Source organism: Anoplolepis gracilipes, chromosome 7, assembly GCF_047496725.1.
Source record: "Anoplolepis gracilipes chromosome 7, ASM4749672v1, whole genome shotgun sequence".
NCBI lineage: Eukaryota > Metazoa > Arthropoda > Insecta > Hymenoptera > Formicidae > Anoplolepis > Anoplolepis gracilipes.
Window position 1 is genome coordinate 10,030,250 of NC_132976.1, and position 19,325 is coordinate 10,049,574.

The window sequence follows — 19,325 nt, forward strand, 5'->3', positions numbered from 1 at the left end:
GATTATTGTTCTTTCTTACATACATATTCGCGCGATCGGAGAATGAAAGCATAAACGGCGAAGGCTGCGGAACAATCGACGGGACAGTTTTCGTGCCGGGCTGAGCGCGCGTGGAGATGAACTCGCCTCGTTTATCACCACCCCGCCGATAAATCAGTATACGCGGAATGCTTTGCGGTTCCCCATCGTGTTAGAACGGTTCATAAGCAGCGGGGCGCGCTTCCCCGGGGGGTGCGGTTATCTTCGCATGTACCGGGTGTACATTATCTCAGTTGGCTGATGTACAAATAGTGTACTCTAGCGCGGAACTCGGCGCGCCCCGTCCGTGAAAACCGCCGTGCATTATCGAGGGTGGAACGCGGCGCAGGAGGGTGTGGTCCTGGTGTGTTTATAAACTGGATTAAAAGGGGAGATCGGAGAGAGACGCGACGATCCGTTCCGCCGCGCCATTTATTCAACGCCCCGGTTTCGTTCGCCAACCCCGGCCGTCGGATACCTCGCTCGCTCATCATTTCGATTGATCGCGTATTTAACTCGCAAGTATACCGCTTGCGTGTGGACCTGTTATTGTGCTATAATGATTTAGTAAGAGAGGAGCGGGGAATCGGACGCGTGTTAGAGTGATATCGTTGGAATTATTGGCTCAATTTGGATCGCGTTGAGCAACTGCTGGTTTTAATGAATGAGACAAATGAGATTCTTACATCTTTGACAATTTTTTACAATAAGTTATTTATTAGCATCAATGAATTAGAATATTTTTAATGATGAATTACTTGACGATAGACAATCTGTTTTCGTCCGCGTATTTTGAATTTATATTATCAGAGTGTTCTTTCTCCATGTAATTTTCTTATTTCCACGAGAGAGAGGCTAAAGAATTTAAAATAAGAAAATAAAATTCTACAATATTTTCGTTTACGTAGAGCACGTGATTAATTAATAGATCTCATGTATCAAATATCATCAATTTTCAATAAAATTATTCTAACTAAAGCTTCACTTTTAACGGATGACGTAAATGATTTGATCATAATTTGTCACAGGGGATATTTAAAAAAAAAAAAGTTCAATCACGGGCAAGGAACGGCTTTGTACAATATTGTTTTTTGCACGTGTATGATTACGCGAGCAAGATTCTGCGTTGCTCCAGAAAATATCGCTCTTTAGAAAAAAATCACAAAGCATTGAATGGAGTATAGCGCGACGGGAAGAACAGGGGAACTAGAGTCTCTCCTCTTTCCCTGACGGTGGTGGTTGTACACGCGAGATTGCATGCAGGACTTCCTCTCCCTTCGCGAAGCTGGGCGTCGGCGTGTTTGATCCCGCCTATCATTTCCCCTCTGCTGCGCGGATGGTAGGGTGCTCGTAGCAACGATTGGCCGCAGACCGGTTCGTGAGGTCGTACCTGCATTAATTATTCTAAATAAGTCGTCGCCCCTGCGGCGGCTGATTATAGAGTTTGCAGTGCCATAAATAGAACCCGTTTACAAATCGCGCTCTCGAGGAATAATGATCACCGCGCCGCGTCGTGCCGCGCTGGACCCGCTGCATCTCTTTGCTCGTTTTGCGAACAAATAGGGGAGGGGAGAGAGGGGAGAACGGAGGAGTCGCGAGACAGAAAAACTAATCAATCCCTGACGTCCCAGAGCGGCGATTGGTCTTACCGTAGATATTCTCTCTCTCTCTCTCTCTTTTTCTCTTTTCGTTTCCTGAGAGACAGAGAGAGAACTTCGTGAATTCGCTCACGGCTTTACCGTGTTCTAACGAGGGGAATTAAAGGCGGATTATACATTTTGGTGATTTGTCTCTTCGTCTCACTGTATATAACGAGCGACGGGCGATCTCCAAAGCGTTTGTAACAATCTACTTCTGAACAGCTGATGACGCATCAGTTGGTCTTGCGAATTGTTATTTACAATGTTAAATGACATATAGTATATAACAATAATTAAAGATTTCGTAGCATTCACGTTGCTTTAATACTTAATTTCGAGATCTATTTACTAAAGATATATAAATATCGATTAATAAAGTGGAGAATATCTAAACATTTTTGACGATGAGAAAGAGAGAATTATAAAATAGGTGTATATAATGTGGTCATTAAAGACAAAATAGAATTATAAGTATTATTAAACAACATTATACATCTATCAGTGAAAAGAACGCAAATATTGTATCTGTGTACATTATATCCTATCTTTAATACATTTTCCTTGGCAATCAAATTTTTAACATAATCAAATTATTATTCAAGTTAGGGCGAAGTAATAACTTTTTTTCATTATTTCTGATATATTAATGATACTCTCAGTACACTATTTTTCTTTGTCAACAAATGCGATGATAATAGATCTCTTAAATAATGGAAAAACCGTCTGCTGCCGTTCGCTGAGTTTAATTCGGGTTTAATCGACCTACGTTTTAGCTCAATAATTCCATATGGAAATTTTCATGAAACGTAACTTGCCTCGGTCAGACGTTGTATTGATAGATGGACATGTTACAGTTATTTATGGTCGCTATCTCTATTATTGTCCTTACATGAACCGAGCTTCTCGTGGCTAATGATCGCCTTGCGGCTCACATGGCAGCTGGTATCCATGTTGAGGTGTGGCCATTAATAAAACCGTCGGCTGTATGTAACGGCGATCTTATGTGCTGCTTGACGGACTTCACGACTTGATGAGAAGAACAAAGGAGTTGCTCTTTGTCGGGTAGAATCAAGCAACACATAGAAACCGAACGACAATGGTCAACAAGATGCGTGCGGCAAAAAATACCTTTTAAAATGCCTTCTAAAGCCACTTATATCAGAGAGAATCGTATATTTTTCCTGTAAATAGATCTTTTTACGCGAAGGGACGAGCAACGTAATTCGCCGACATTGGCGAATAAAGAGACGCTAGTTCATGAAGAGGTAAGCGTAAAAAAGGTACTCGATATATACGTATGTCAGTCGCATGGATGACAAAATGTACCTTGAGGTAAACATGTTTTAATCATATGGATGACATTTACAAAGAGATATATTTTACTCCAAACAAACTGTTCATTGTTCTAAAAATAATTTTATTTTTCTTTTTAGCTTCTAATTTTAGTTTTAAATATGACTTGATAATGATGCGACATAATACAAATATTCGATTTTGACAAGGAAAGGGGACACACAAAAATAAAAATAATAGTAACTTATATAATTAAAAAAAATATTTGTATGTATATTTTTTAAATTATTCATATTGGACATTATATGTTTGCATAATTATGAAATAAAATGATTTTCTTTTCTGTTAATAAATAATATTTTATAATACATCTACTTTAATTGATCAGATAGCCAACTACTGTATTACGTTGATTCTGGCGAATGATTTAATTTTAAAATTATCAGACGATCAATACCAAAAATAATTAAATGAGATGAACGATATGTTAATGGAGAAAGATATAAACAACATTGTTAACACGAGTAGAATTAATGGTTGATGAATTGTAGTAAAATATTACTTAAAATTTGAAGGTTATCGTGCGATGTGAACAATAATTGACGTGAAAAAATAAAACTTCCGTAATTTATTACGTTTTACGTAAGCTCAGGGGAGCTCGTCGTCAACTGATCCCTGATAAAAATGTTGAATTATGTCAAGTGCGAGTATGCCATAACTTTCATCTGAAAATTGATCTCAGTGCTAATTACGCGCTTACTTTTCGATGCATATTATTCTATCAAATAGCGTTAATGAGCTTGTTAACTCGCCACACTTGGCAAAACAGTTAGTTCATTATTTAACAGTACCTTGAATTTTGAAAATGATTTATGATTTTTTAAATCATCGTAAAAAAAGCTGTAAAAATATGTATCTACTTTAATCTACATCGTATAAAAATATTTTTCAAATATCATCTTACATTTAATTTAATAACAAACGTAAGCAATTTTATAATATTTCCTAGTATTCTTTTTTTTGTAGCAGTTAAATAATTCTAAAATCCATCCATCATTTATTAATGTTTTCTGTAAACACATGTACGTAGAGTTTTATTGAAATTAAAGTTTCGAATTAACCACATATTTTTCCATTAAATTCAATTTTTACGAGTATTATTTATCTCGCATCTCGTTTTCTATAGAGCGTGTTTTCTTAGGCGTGAACGTTTGGTCGAGTGTCTCCGTCAATTACCGCGCGAAACATCTGACTTTTATCGCGTGCGACTTCTGCATCGCGTTACATCGCTCGCTTTAATTGCAATCGTTTTAACGGCGTCTCCTTATACGTCTCGCGTGCTCTTAATGCGTAGCCTCGTTGCTTTCATGTCAGGTCCGAATAACGCTTCCTTCGTAGGAAGAGCATCCCATACGATTAGATGTTAAAGAGTTAATGGCTGAGTAATCTTGTTCCGTTGATTAACTGACGAGCGTATCATCATCACCGTTCGACATGATAATCGCATGCTGCGAGAATAAGCGCTGTTTACGAAGGAAAAAACGCTGATTTTGATTTAGTATTATTTTTGATCTATTGCATCTGTCATGTGCATCACATCGATTTACGGGGAAAAAAATTTTATTATCTTTTGAAAAATCGCATATAAAATATAACTTGTTTTATTACTGCTATTAATAATGTTTTGATTTACACACAAGCATTTCAAGTAGATCTCACACCTTATCATCCTTATAAAATAATATAAAATATTCCGGAAGTATCTTTGAAACACTCTTAAACATTTAAATGCGATGCGCGTGCAAAGATTTACGATGCAGAACTGATTACAAAAAATATATTACACGGTAGCTGCATCTCTCCCGTGTAAAGTCACGTAAGATGCAAACAAAAGACTCGACCATGCCGTCCCTCGTTTTCTAATCATCTCGGAAATGTCAGTACGATTAAGCGATCTAGGAATAAGTTACGCTGAGTAAGATATAGAGGTGAAAACTAGATATACGACGTACATAGATAATGCATTGAGCGAGAGAAAAAGAGAGAGAGAGAGAGAGAGAGAATGGATGTTGGAAGAGGAGCAAAGAGAAGAACAGCATCTGCCGTATATAGGGTAGGTAATACATTTGTTCGTTAACCGTCGCAAAGCCGTCGGGGCCAGAAAAAAGAGGAGAATAAAAGAGGGTCACGGCTGATGGTGTTCGTGCAAATTTTTGTATGAAGCGATTCCGTCGTACGACGATAAAATCCACGTCGCATCGAGATGAAGGGCTAGGAGAGGAAGGGATAGCGCTCTTCGGCATGAAGAAACGAATTAGTCGGCCTCAGCCTCTGATCGGGTCGACAACATTGCCAGGGTGGGGGAGGGACAAAAGTATGGAGTAGAGGGTAGAACATAGAGGGGAGTTAGGCGTGGTGTGGTGGGAAAAGGGGCGAGAACATGGGCGAGACTTGAGAGTTGGATACATGGAGGGAGAACTCAAATGGGGCGGAGAAAAGTGAGTATTCTCGTTATTGTACGCACAGTGGCGCAGATATCCGTATATTTATACAGTGTACAATATTAAATGGACCGTGAAATCTCTGTAAATTGTACTTTTGTATAAAATTTAAAAAAAGAGAAATTTATATAAAGAAGAAATTTATAATTAAATTTTTTTTTTCAAATATTGTTTCTATTTTTTTAAATTTACAATTTAGAGATTTTTATAATTAGTTTTATTGACATGTATCCTTGAACTGATTTATAGTAGTAAAGAATTTACTCATTAATCTCATATAATAAAATTGAAAAATGTCTTTAATGTCAAATATTGCACATATATTAATATTATATTACACATTAACATAAAACAAACTGTTTTATATAAAAAAATGAATAAATATTCTTGAGATAAGATTGTTAAATGTCTCATCGATTAATCGATCGATTGTTGCAAAGTGATAGAATAAAGAGAGACGAATCTCGTGGAAGAAGCGGAACATTGATTTCCAGGAAATTCCGCGAACGTAGCCCCCTACTTTCCGTACCACTGGCAGTGGGGATGACGACAAGCAGAAGGGAGCATGGTACACCTTACCAGTAAGGTAGGCGGAGCCTTTGACCGAAGAGTTAATAGAGATACAATCGAGAGTGTCTAGTGCACTGCACTCCGGACTGCGGCGTAGGAGGAGTGAAGGGGACAGGGGCGAGGAGGGACAGGCGGTAAGTAGGGACCGCTGGTCCCCTAGTTTAGACATCACTGAGCGACGGATGGACAGCCAGTCAGACCCGTCACAGCACTCGCCAGAGTACTCGGAAACCCTCGGGAAAAGCCGATAGCAGGAGTCTCCGAACCGGCTTCGAAGGCGAGCCGATAATTAACACGCCACTACCATATTGGATGCATGAATACTTGTAGAGTATTTCATGCAATGCCTTTATCGTGCAATACATTAAGATACGTTCGAGGCGATTATAATAAATTCAAAGTTTCGAAGAGAATTAATTGACCAGTGGATAACAAGATCGTGCAAAATCACGAAATAAGTGATTCGTGATGAATATAGCGACACGTGAACAATGACAGTATTGGTGAATAGTGTTTAAGGAATAAACTTTTGACACCACAAGCGATCGAGAAATTCATATTCATCTACGTGACATCGATAGAAATTTAATTTACGCGAGAACACAGTGGACAGTGAAACCATGTGTTCTCTTCTCGATATAGCGACGAGGGGTTAGTGTCACTATCAATCTATCTTCTGTCTCTTCTTATCGAGTAAAGACTCTCTACAGGGAAAAAATGACTCTTGTGGCTATGGAGAGCGCGTACAGATTGCGATTGGAAGTTGCAAGCCATCATCATCACATGCTGTCATCGGAGAGCCATGTAGTGCCGCGTCAGGATTGTCAGCCGGATCATCAGCAAGATACCGAGAGATCGTTGCGTTTTAGCGTCGTCAACATTCTCAAGCCGGATTTCGGGCGCAATGCCATCCTTAACACGAAGGTACCGAACGAATCCGTAGTATCCGCTATTTCCGCGCAGCGTTCGCAACACAGTCCGCTTCCGCTTCCGCGCGATCTCAGCCTGTCGTCCACGCGTCTCTCGTCACCGCAGTCACCTCAGTTGACGAATTATTCGGTCCGGGAGAAGGACACTTTCTCGTCTCTTTGCGGGATCACGTCACCTCTGCAGAGGCATGGTAGTGGACTCAGCAGAAGCGGCAGTCTCGAAAGCCTCGCGTCCAGCAGAAGCTCAGTCACCAGTAGCTCGGTCACTGGCCCACCGTCCTTGTGTTCCACATCGTCCACGGTCAGCAGCGATTCTTTGAATGGCGAGAACACTGGCGGTAACACGTCGGCAAGTCAGCAAAACGGTACTAACAACCAAAGTCTATGGCCAGCATGGGTCTATTGTACCAGATACTCGGACAGACCGTCCTCTGGTAAGTTTGACAGATAAATATTTTTCTGCATTTTTTTTATATATTAAAATATATTTGAGAAAACTTTCATTATTACATAATAATATTTAATATGTGATTGATAAAATCATCGTATCGCTTTTGATTTTATTTTTCGATCTTTTTAAAAACATGTCATCTCATGTGGATATCAATTTCGTGCTTTTTCTTCCCGGTTTAACAATGTGCGCTAAAAAGCAAATAAGTTAGAAATTTATCGGATTTTTCGTCAGCGCAGTACGTGACTGGTACATTTAACTACATGCAAGAAGAACTTGCGTGGTCACAATGTCGGAAATGTCTATCAAGATGTTTTATTCACTTATGCCGCTCTATGTAGGCACAAAATCACGGTTGACCGCTAATTAAAATTTCTATCAAAGCAGTTGAAAAATTATGCGGCATGAAGATAAGTAAAATCCTTTCGCGAGCAAAATGTCGTTTTCGTCTATGCTTATCACCGAGTTTTGTATATGAAAGTCACAGATTGAATGAAAAAGTCACCCCCGTTTCTTTGCGCGCGATTAAGGGGCTTAACGTAAGTGCCGTTTTTTTTTTTTTTTTTTTTTTCACATATATAATCGCAGTCTTTTCGCGAACGAATCATACTTTCTCGACTTAGCGACTCTATTCGTTCCGACAAACAGGAACAAAATAACTCCAAGGTGCACGAATGACACAGAGAGAACACGACGCTTAGTGATAAGAATACACGAAACGAAACGCGACGTTACAAATCGTGATTGTACACTTGATAAATGTATTTAAATGATTGATCGCTCTATCCCCCTCGCCCTCCCCCCCCCCTCTCTCTCTCTCTTTCTTGTGCGGATTCTGCGCCAATAGCTGTTCGACTTGCGCGGACGAATGGCCTCGAATATCTAATTACTCGTTGTCATTAGACAATTGTTCTGTAAATAAATTATACGACGTACTGTCGATGTATGGACTTAATGTCCGTTCGATATTACCGCAATAAGTTATTAACTTTGCAGAGGAGATCTCGAAAGGACCACAAGCTGCATAAGTTATATCTAATAGTCGCGAGTTAGATAGACGAGGTCAACGGCCCGGTACCACCTGCGTTCGTTCGCAGGACTTAATTGTGTAGAACCTACATTCGCGAACTACCCTCTGCAATCAGTGTCCCACATACGATGCTGCTATTCTTCCAGTTTCTTCGCCGCACCTTTAGTTTTCGTTTTTTTTATCTCTTTCTTTTTTCTCTCTCTTTCTCTCTATCTCTTTCTTTCTCAAATAAACATCCACCGGTTCTTCTGCCGTGCATCGGGGTGGTCCACGAGTTTCGATCCGATAATCGCGCTACTAATTGCCAAGAATCGCCCACTTAGCTTCCGTGAGCCCCTTTATCGCCGAACGTTAACCCTTGAGTGTAAAAATTTATGTAATATTTCGTACCGTTTATAAGATATATATTAATAAGATATACAATAAGAATGAAGATGGTTTAAAATTTTTTAAATTTATATCTTTATCACTTTATACTTTATATTTTTATTAGCAAATTTGCAGTTTTTTATTATATTGAAGTTAATGTTTTTTTTTGTTAAAAGTGTCTTTATATAAAATGATAAAAATATTGATATTATTAACGATAAAGGTCTTTACACGAAGAATCAGAGTAGTTATTTTTTTTAATAATATAATAATGAGAATAATTATATATACTTTATATATTGTAGAGATAATAATTACAGCGCATTGGTAGAGATATAATTTAAACTACAAACAACTGCAGCTTTTACGCTTAACGGTTTCTGTTCAAAGATAATAAGACCATTGACAATATAGTTGCGCAAAAGCATGCGGATGTATTTCAACTTCACACATGATTGCGTTATCTAAATAGTTAAACAAAAATCAAAAGCGTGTAATGCTCAGAATTCACCGTTATAAACGTTCGGTTACGAGGCGACAATGGAAGACAATCGAAATATTTATTATCGCGCTTCAAAAACGTACACACTCTACAGAGTTTTAATCGTTATCGTGAAAATAAGAAGGCACTCATCTCGATCTATGCGAGCTTTCGATAATAATAATGTCCGTCGCATTTATTTACGTATGCAACTGTATCACGTTGTACGTTAATGCGTTAAAAATATAGTAGGGTCAGATATGCACATAAATCACATAAGATTTGCAATTGGTTTATGAATTTTATATGCGACGTTCCTACGTGATTAGTCGAGCCATTTCCGCCTTTGCTAAATTCCAAAGCCGTTGCTCAGATATAGTTATCTCCGAGTGTCCTTCCTTTACCGTGCGAACGAGCTTGCTCGTTCGTTCGCGTTCTCGTCGTCGCAAACATGCTGAATCACGTCGGTGTGTGTGTGTGTGTGTGTGTGTGTGTGTGTGTGTGGACAAATTGATGAGAACGCCCACTTTCCGTGGCGACATAATGTTCCCTTTCCTTAGCCACGTTGTCTCGGATTTAAATCACAAAACTCTGAAGATTAATGCGAAATTTCTTTGTCGTTTCAGGACCGCGCACAAGGCGAGTGAAACGTTCGCCGAACACTAAGGCTAGTTTGCCGGAAGAGAAGAGACCCAGAACGGCCTTCAGCGCCGAACAACTGTCCAGGCTGAAAAGAGAATTTACAGAGAATCGATATCTGACGGAAAGAAGAAGGCAGGAACTCTCACGGGAACTAAATCTAAATGAGGCCCAGATCAAAATCTGGTTCCAAAACAAACGGGCGAAACTAAAGAAGGCGAGCGGACAGAAAAATCCATTGGCTCTTCAGCTAATGGCACAAGGTCTTTACAATCATTCCACCGTGCCGGTAGATGAGGATGACGAAGAGATCGTAATTGAGAGAAATCATTGAGACTCGCGCATAAATTCAAATAGAAACGATGATACGAGGCGTTAGAGATTGGAATGATGTGTTGTCGTAATCACATCTAAGAAATCATTGTCAGCGTTGAGTGATTGACAAAAAAAGTCATTAAAATATTTATAAAAAGATTACGGATAATCATTATCAAGGAAGTGGTTCAAAAGACTGAAAATGAAACAATAATGAAGTTATAATGAAATCGAGTGCAATCGAAAAAAAATAAGATAAAAAGTAAAACATGATAAAAACTCAATCGATATAAAGATATCATTAATGCCTTTTCATCTAAAAACAGCTTCTTTCGAATAATATAATTACTCGAGTTATACAATTAATATTATATAATATTATATAATTAATATGTTTATATGTATAAGTTTATATATGAACATATTAATTATGAATAGATGAACTCTTATCATATTAGCTATTGCCAGTATCTTGTATCTTTGAATGCAATTCAAATCGAGAAGTTGCTTTAGTTGTACGAAGAGTCATTTATTTATATATGCTGTATAAGGGCTTTAAATCTGAATACTACCTAGTATGCCATGAATTAAGACTTAAACATTTTTAGACTATATTATTTTTAGAATATATTTTTAGGCTATATATATATATATATATTTATAAGGTATATGTATTTAAAATTCGTATAGATTATAAATATTTAAAATTTATATTTAAAAGTCAGATTTAATTAGTATATATATATATATATAAATATATATATATATATATATGAGTCTTATATATCAAAAGTATAAATTATTTATTTCATTGTACATAATGTGTACATAGCTTGTGCTCTTGTGCATATGTAAAATACCAAATAGATTAGTTAAAACATGGTTACTACACTACGTGAACGTGAAACGATCTCACATTGTATATTATTATACATATATTCCCCAATTCTTATAAACAAACCTAGATACATATGTTACACACGCGTATGTAGACATGGAAAGTATAATGTACAACGTATATTTCCGCAGTAAGTGATTGTAATATTCCATGTAATCCGCTTACGTCTCCGATTAAATCGAAGTAAAAGAAAATCTTTAATATACATTCTCTCCTCCCAACCATTTTATTTCCCAGAATTTATCAGTATTATCATTAACCAATATTATAGAAAATATACTCGAGATATCTCGAGTAATAATGATATTAACAGATATACATATAAAGTTGTGTGGGAAATAATACAATATTGTGAGACAAGTAAAAATAACATAAATAATGAAGATGACAAGCAATCTAAAGAAACACGTTCCCGCGTATATTGCTTTGCTTATATGAAAGTAACGGAAATAAAAATGCAATAACAATGTGTAATAACACTTGATTACCATTTCAGCAATTAGGTTGCCGTTGCGGTATAAGTACTCAACTAAAATTATCCTCGTGTTAATTAGCATCGTTAATTAACGTCGTACTGGCATTTCCGATGCTCTTTACGCGCGCGACGACGTCGCGTTTTTGGAAAGGCGTTTTATTTCATCGGGAAAACTCTCAAAGTTCTCTCGTTTCTGGTCGCGACGCGCTAATTGATCCCGAACTAACGAGCCGCCCGGTATCTCGAGCGCGGCCAGTAAACGCAACGCCGATATACTCGAGTGGGATGTCTGGCAGCTAATGTGATACATAATCCCTGTCACTGAGATTGATTTTGCTCTTTTTCAGGATGTTGAAATTCGTGTGATATGCCCTGGTCAGATTTACAATATAACATCCAAATATCACGCAGGTGCATTTCTCTTTACGTTAGATTAAAAAAAATTATTAATTTCGAGACAGAGATACAAAATCTAAAAAAAATTATATGCTTATATAATTTACTGATAAGATCTATTACACACATAATTAACTGCCGACACATTTTTTTTTCTATTTAGGGAAAGTATACATACTTTTTGTTGATTTAACATGCTTGACGATGATGAATTTCGCAAATTTTTACTTATCGTTAGGTGTCCTCAATATGATGGAGGATGACGGTACGGCTAAGCTCCGTGCGCGTTCACACGCGGATCATGATATGACGATAGATGTTAGATAAGCGATATAGGTGCGCTCCTGTTAGGCGATATGACGTGTACACGTATGCCTGATATGAGCGCGATTGGATTTATGAGCGCATTTTTTTCAGCATCGTAAATAACGGGCTATCTCAGCGGTCAAAAATGTGGAAAGATATCGTACACGTGCGTTACTTAATTCCAATATCAAGAATTAAGCGCAAATATATCGTGTAATCTAAGTGTGTACGAAGTTAATCATATTATTTTACATATCGATCATTTATTCTTTAACTGTCACTTCTTAATGATTTATACGTCAATTATAGCGAACGAGAGTACGCGATGCGAGACGAGCTCGTAAAACTTATAAATTCACATTATTTGGCTTCTATTGATACAAGCTTTAAATAATTTGTATAATCGCTCTTGTATTAAGGAATCTGTGTGTATTATTCGCATATTATTAATTACCATAAATTTAAATGGCAAAGAAGCGAAGATGGATACAAATAGTCGCGGCGAGCGGGGAGGTAAAAGAGGAAAGAGAGCAAAAAGGAAGAAACGAGCAGTCGAAGAGAGAACCTCTAAGTGGTAGGGACACTGCCATGAAGTGGTGGTACTACAGTGGAAAGAGTGGAGAGAAAGAGAGAGAGAGAGAGAGAGAAAGAGAGAAAGGAAGAGAGAGAGGTGGGACCAGAGCCCCTGGACCACACACGACGCTCCACGCGTCTGCGACTCGGTTACATTGCTTAATTGTAAACGACTCAGTGGCTCTCAATCCTGCAGTTGTTTCCACGACCCACCGACTAACCGCTCGCCGAGATATCTTCCGCATTAATCGTGAAAAGAAAATTGTCGTCACGCAAATGTACGTGTCGTTTCTACATAATTCCGATGCAGTTAATTTATCAAAAGATATAATTTGTACGTAACATTGGATATGTTATGCATTATATATATCACGAGTACTTTTTGATTAAAACACGTTTTTGTAAAGTAGCGACGAATTTTTTTACAATCAAAAGTTGTATATTATTTTCTAGGCAAATAATGTACAATACACATATATGTATTAATATTTATTGCGTATAAAGACAAGACAAACTGACGGAAGTATTTGAGACCGAACGAGGATGCAGGAAGTACGTTCTTATCTATAACATCATCATTTCTGTCGATTGTTCGGCATGTCGGTTTTAACTAATTAAAGCTGGGATCTCTCATCGAGTTTCTCCCTTTCCTCCTTTGCTATTTAGCCTTCTGCCGCTGCTTGACCTCCCTGTTCTTCTCGCTTTCGGCATTCCTCAAACGTTACCTATACCCCTTTCACGAATATCCCCTTAATAGGCTTACATAATGCCACCGAAATAATAAGTTTATCGTTTTTCTGAATTTCGTCTCACGCTTTAATCAATTTCTTTTTTGCTACAAAAAAGTAATTAATTATCAGCCATGGTTTTTATACGTAGATACTATTTTTGGAAATATGTGTTACCATACAAAATTCAGATAATCGTATAAATATTTCATACAGGATATATGTATATTACAATATAAAATTAGAATCGTTTTTTTTACAGCTTTTTTTTAAATTTTATAAAATTTTTTAAATTTAAAAGAAGATTACTATACATCTTTTATTGTATAATAAAATTGCATATTTTATAATGATCATTAGAAACATGGCAGCAGAAAATTTTCTAAACCTGAAATAATGTGAGAATGATTTGCATTGTATAGAATCAAGATAGGAGTGATACTAGTTATTCTACGCATAACATATTACACGTATAGAAAAGCGAGATCAAAATGACGCGAATACAATCCGCATCCTTCTCGTATCGAACAAATCTCGACTCATGCAAAATAAGACAAATATCTGCGAATCAATCGCACGATTCCACATTATTCTCCTTACAACCTGCAATAGATCGGCATAATCGAGCGCATCGCGCTCAACGATCGGAGAGCGAAATAGTAGGAAAGACCAGTCATTCGGGAATCGTTAGCAAGCGGTACCTTGACCGTCGTATAGAGTCCTATGGCGATGTCGGTCACGATAATGATGCGACAAAATCACGCCGCGGGCAGTCGGAGGATTCCTTGATACGCGTCCTTGCTCACCCTTCTATATCACTTCAATTCGCGGGTGGCCCGCGTGCCCCACACGTGGAACGCGAAATCAACCAAGTCGACACTCTCTCTTTCTCTGTCAAAACGAGATGATTAGAAATTACGACCTGCATTATCACACGTTGCACAGGTAGTTAAAAATTGCAATATAAAATAGGTTATAAATAATTCCTCCATCAAAGAAAAAAGAGAAGTGAAAAAATACGATTGCGTGTGTAATAACGCTGTCACATTGAAATTACCATTTTACGTACAAATTACTTATGGCCCGAGGAGGCCATTACAAAGTTAAAAAAAAATGGTTTTACCACCGTTAATCGCACACTCAATAAGAAATGAGGACAAACGTCTTAAGTGATTGACAACTGGTAAACAGAAAATGAGTCAGTAATAATTCCAGAATATATAAGATAAAATGTAACCAATATTTACGAAAATTATTTCAAGTATTTGTGAAAGGAGCTTCATATACATAAATAACATGATTATATTCGCAACAGAAAAATATGAAAAACGCACTTAACGTAATCAAATATTTAATTTGGTTACTTGAATAATTTTGAGGCTTTTATTATTTTATTAAAAACTGTAACTGCTCCGTGTCCTCGCACGCACGTAAACAATCGTATTGCAGTGAAAGTTGATTACACGCTTCTATTAATAATTTTGTATGATATATCGTTGCCTATTTCAGATAAATAGCATACATTAAATTCAATAATAATAACGGATAGATATCGTAGCAAAACGGAAAGTGCGAGGAAAAATGATAGTTTATAAAATTTTTGTAGAGATGCGCGATCTTTATAGCCTCCTGTTTACAGTTTACAGTTTTCGCAGTGCACGGGGTTAAGTGTCTTCTCAAGGGGGTAATAAACGGAGGCGGTAATCGTAAACATAGCGCTGCAGACGTTTTCACGCGTTTCAAGTGCAGTTAGCGCGTTACTTCGGCTTTTGTGGCCGCCTTGCAAACGCGGTCACGGTGTTTAAGCGATACCCATGGCGCGCGGGCGCCCGTGCTCGAATCCCCCGGTAACCAGCGGTTTCCGACGCATTAAATTTCACGCTCGGTCCATGCGTCAACTCGTTTTCGCTCGTAACGCGGCAAAAATTCCCGGCCGAATTAGAAAGCCGGCCGGGAAAATCACGGAGATTAACAATTCATTATGAAACCGCATCCTCCTCATTAAATCATAAACGAACGTCGTACTTTCTCGACATATATATGTATCTGGTAAGTTCACATAATGATCAATTGAAAATTACGTTTCTAAAATTAATGCGCGGCCGTCGGAAATTTTTTTAAAACGTCTTCTCTCTCCGAGAAATAACATCTAAATTAATAATACAATCGTCTTGTATTTATAATGGTAAATGTTAATAATTTTACCAAAGCAACAGTTTTCTCTGAGATTCTTAAATTTTTATATTTTCAGTTTTTGACAATTGATTAAAAATGTGTGCTGTTGTTTTTTATATTATCAGCACACTTTTTAAATCTCAAATCTAGTATGCGTAATTCTAGCTGCTAATATTTTTCAGATGTCAAATACAAGATACAATTCATAGACGAGGCGCCAGCGTCTTTAAGACGAATGTCTCGATAATGAATCCGCGCCCGCGGATCATCGGTCGCGACGCTCGTTGTATCGGATAAAAGCGTGGTGAACGATTTTTGATATCACACAACAGCCACGGCGAATGTCTTCGGGGTGGCTAGTACCGCCGCGTGTGACGGTGCAGGCCACCCATGTAGCCGTTGTTCGCTCGCATCTATCACGGAGCCACCTTCTTTTCCCCGGCAGCTTAAGCCCCCCAATAAAAGCCCCCGGTTCGGCCTGTGTCTCCGGATCGAGCAAAAAATCGGCCATTACCTCGCGAAAGAGCCCCGGCAGAACTCGATGAATCTAACTCCGTAATTCGAGGACCAGCGACAGATTTCGTCCGAGAGATCGTCGCCGCCGACGCGATCTTACGATATCTTCCTTTTTTTTTTTTTCTCTCTCTACCCGATTACCGTGTCACCCTCGAATCAGCCGATTGGAATTTGAATAAGTCACTCTGATATCAAACTCTAGAGAATCGTTATTAAAAGTAAAATTTAAAAACCGCGACAATTTTGTCATAAATAATTATGATATTATTCCCCTTATAATTTACAATCATTTGTGAAAATAATTGGTAAACAATGACTGACGTCATAAATTATACATAAAAACAGTAAACATAGATCGAATTTTTCTCTGATTAAATTTCGCCAGAACTTATAATTTTCTACACAAACACCCTTCCTTGCATCCCTTTATCTCTTGGCAACGCAAAATCTTAACACGTTTTCATGAATTTTAGATATCACTCTTCAAGAACAAAGGCATTCTAAATTTTTTTTATCTATTATATGTAGCTCGGAGATTAACGATTCGTGAATTTATGTTCGATATTAATAATCAAACGTATAATTATTTTCTCTTATGAATCAACTAGTTTGCATCGATCGATCGCGCAATGTCCGGTAAGTGATAATCAGGCAGCCAATTTTCTCTTTATCGCTTAATTATTACGCGCATACACATGTACGCTGCGATATACATGTGTAACCGTTGATTTGCACCGACAGAATTTATCACACTGGTAATTGCCAATCGTTTACTCGGCACTGCGCTTAGTATAGCAGAATTATCTCATCTAATCGTGTCAACTTGAGATCGCCGTTTTTATTTTCAATTACGTCTGTCAGATAATAGAACAAAATAAAAAAAATAATAAAAATTTTTTCTTTTAATGATAAAAAAACGTGGAAAACAAAATTCTGTGATCTAGAATAATTTTTGGACCGTGCGACTTTTAAAAACCGTCCGTATCGCGCGTTTACTTCTCTCGCACAACATTCTTGCATAAATTTGACGATAGCGTCGTCTAGCACAGTGATTCTCAACTCTCGATTTTCATTCAGCACATAAAAATATAACGATTCTATAATATGAGTGATCTGATAATTATAAATATTAGAATTATTTTATGCAATGATCATAAAATTGAAATTTAAATTGTAAAAAAATGCGGTACGTTATAAAATAGATTATATCTGTAGATGTATATTTGCATTCCATACTGAAAGAAAAATCCTTAAATAGTACATGTGCCAATGACGCTAATGATTCTTCACGAATCAAATTTTGCTGTAATAAACTACTTAGATTCAAAGTGTCACATTATTATAGATTCAGCACAATCTCACTTATCGTAAATAATCTATAAATGCTGATCTGCCTTAAAGCCAGCAGCAATATTTTATGTAACGCTAACAACACAAAATTTCCACCTCGCTAATCAACCATAAATACAAATTCACAAGTATATGTTTTCTGCACCAGAAGCCATCGCTACGTTTAATCAGACTCGACATTCGACATCTCATGGAACGAAATCGATGCTGTGGAAATGCAAGTATCCAAGCGCGAGATAATTTGTGGAAAAGATCCGGATAATTCATGCGCACGATAAAAATTTAATCGCGCACACACGAACGGCTTAAAGAGTATCACCGAGAAAGAAAGTGCATCCTTCTTCCCACGGTGCATTTTACGACGCCGGATCTTGACCGGTCGGCGTTCATGAGAATTTATTAACGTTCATTTTCTGTTTAATTACTGGCATGTGCTGCCAGGACGTTCCTAAGAGAGACCGACACACGTTCCGCTCTGAGACTTCGGCATCGTTAAAGTTATCGGCCTGAAACGACACGCGGATTCGTCTTGGAAAACGTAATGTCTTATTCGTCGCGCTATCGATCATCAGTCAATTGCAAGTATTGAAATATTATCGATATAATTGCATAATAATTTACATTCTTAATTCGATCTCGACTGGACGCGAGCTTGAAGCGATTTATTCAAACATTCTTATGTAAGAAAAACTGCAACATGAGATGCTTATGATAACTTGGTGAATTATGTCTCTTTTGCGATATTGTATAAAATATATTGCAAATTACATGTTAAAGTGGAAATAATTAAAATTGAATAACTGAAATGTATAAAAAAGTTATGTCTTTGCAAGAAACAAACTAAAGCATGCTTAAAAAAATTTGCAATATAGTTACTGACATTTTTTTGATAAAATCTAAAAGCAATGTAAATACAGAATTCCTTCACTTACGATGTTCAAAGTTCAAAATTCGATTTTTCGTTTATATTTATGCAATATACGACGATGCGGTAATAATCGTTCGTAATAAAGATTTCGAGATGTAGAATTGCTAAACACATAGAGTATGTAAATAAAATATTCATCGACGACTCGTTACTTATTCATCCGATAAATTAACTGTCACATAGTGATCACACTTCTTACATCTAATCGCCACGTTTTTTTTTTTTTTTTTTTTTTTTTTTTTTACAGAGATTAAGATTAAACAAACGCATTTACAAGTCAAATAAAGAAATCTAGTCGCTTTTTGCGGCGCATTTATAATCATACATGTTAACGATTACTATAAAGTATAAGCATATGAACGGTGAAATACTTACTTTGACTTTCTCTTCAGCTTCTACAAAATTCGATTCATGTAAATTGTATGAATGTATATAAATTAACAATTACTAAATCCAACAACTCTCGTGCTACTAAAATAGCATAAATTTAATCATGTACAATATTTATACTATATGTTTCAGCAAAATAATCTAAATTAAAATTCATTTATAACAACAAAGATATAACAATTTTTTATTTTATACAAAAAAAATAGCGTTAAAAAAGAGAAATATAAAACACAACTTTCGCTTTATTCCCCTCTGCTAAGGAATTTCTCTTCAAACTTGTATTTTCCTCGTATACTTGCTATTCGTAATTTTAAATTTCCGATGTTGCACACGAAGGCTCCGCGATTCCCAGCG

General features: G+C 37.1%; 1 protein-coding gene and 1 long non-coding RNA gene across 2 annotated transcripts in view; both read left to right on the plus strand.

The window, feature by feature from the left end:
• The window catches only part of LOC140668215 (uncharacterized), a 240,807-nt gene that overhangs the window by 20,175 nt on the left and 201,307 nt on the right, over window positions 1-19,325 (plus strand). The gene's annotated exons all lie outside the window — the stretch shown is intronic.
• LOC140668203 (segmentation polarity homeobox protein engrailed) lies at window positions 5,893-10,889 on the plus strand. Its single transcript, XM_072897003.1, has 2 exons — window positions 5,893-7,385; window positions 9,909-10,889. Exons 1-2 carry the CDS (start codon window positions 6,740-6,742, stop codon window positions 10,253-10,255), a joined length of 993 nt encoding a protein of 330 aa, XP_072753104.1. The 5' UTR covers window positions 5,893-6,739; the 3' UTR covers window positions 10,256-10,889.

Excerpts from the sequence above, each read along its gene's own strand:
- LOC140668203 (XM_072897003.1), top strand. The coding sequence starts at position 6,740 with ATGACTCTTGTGGCTATGGAGAGCGCGTACAGATTGCGATTGGAAGTT. Across the intron at positions 7,386-9,908 it reads CTCGGACAGACCGTCCTCTG|GACCGCGCACAAGGCGAGTG; the intron begins GTAAGTTTGACA and ends TTGTCGTTTCAG.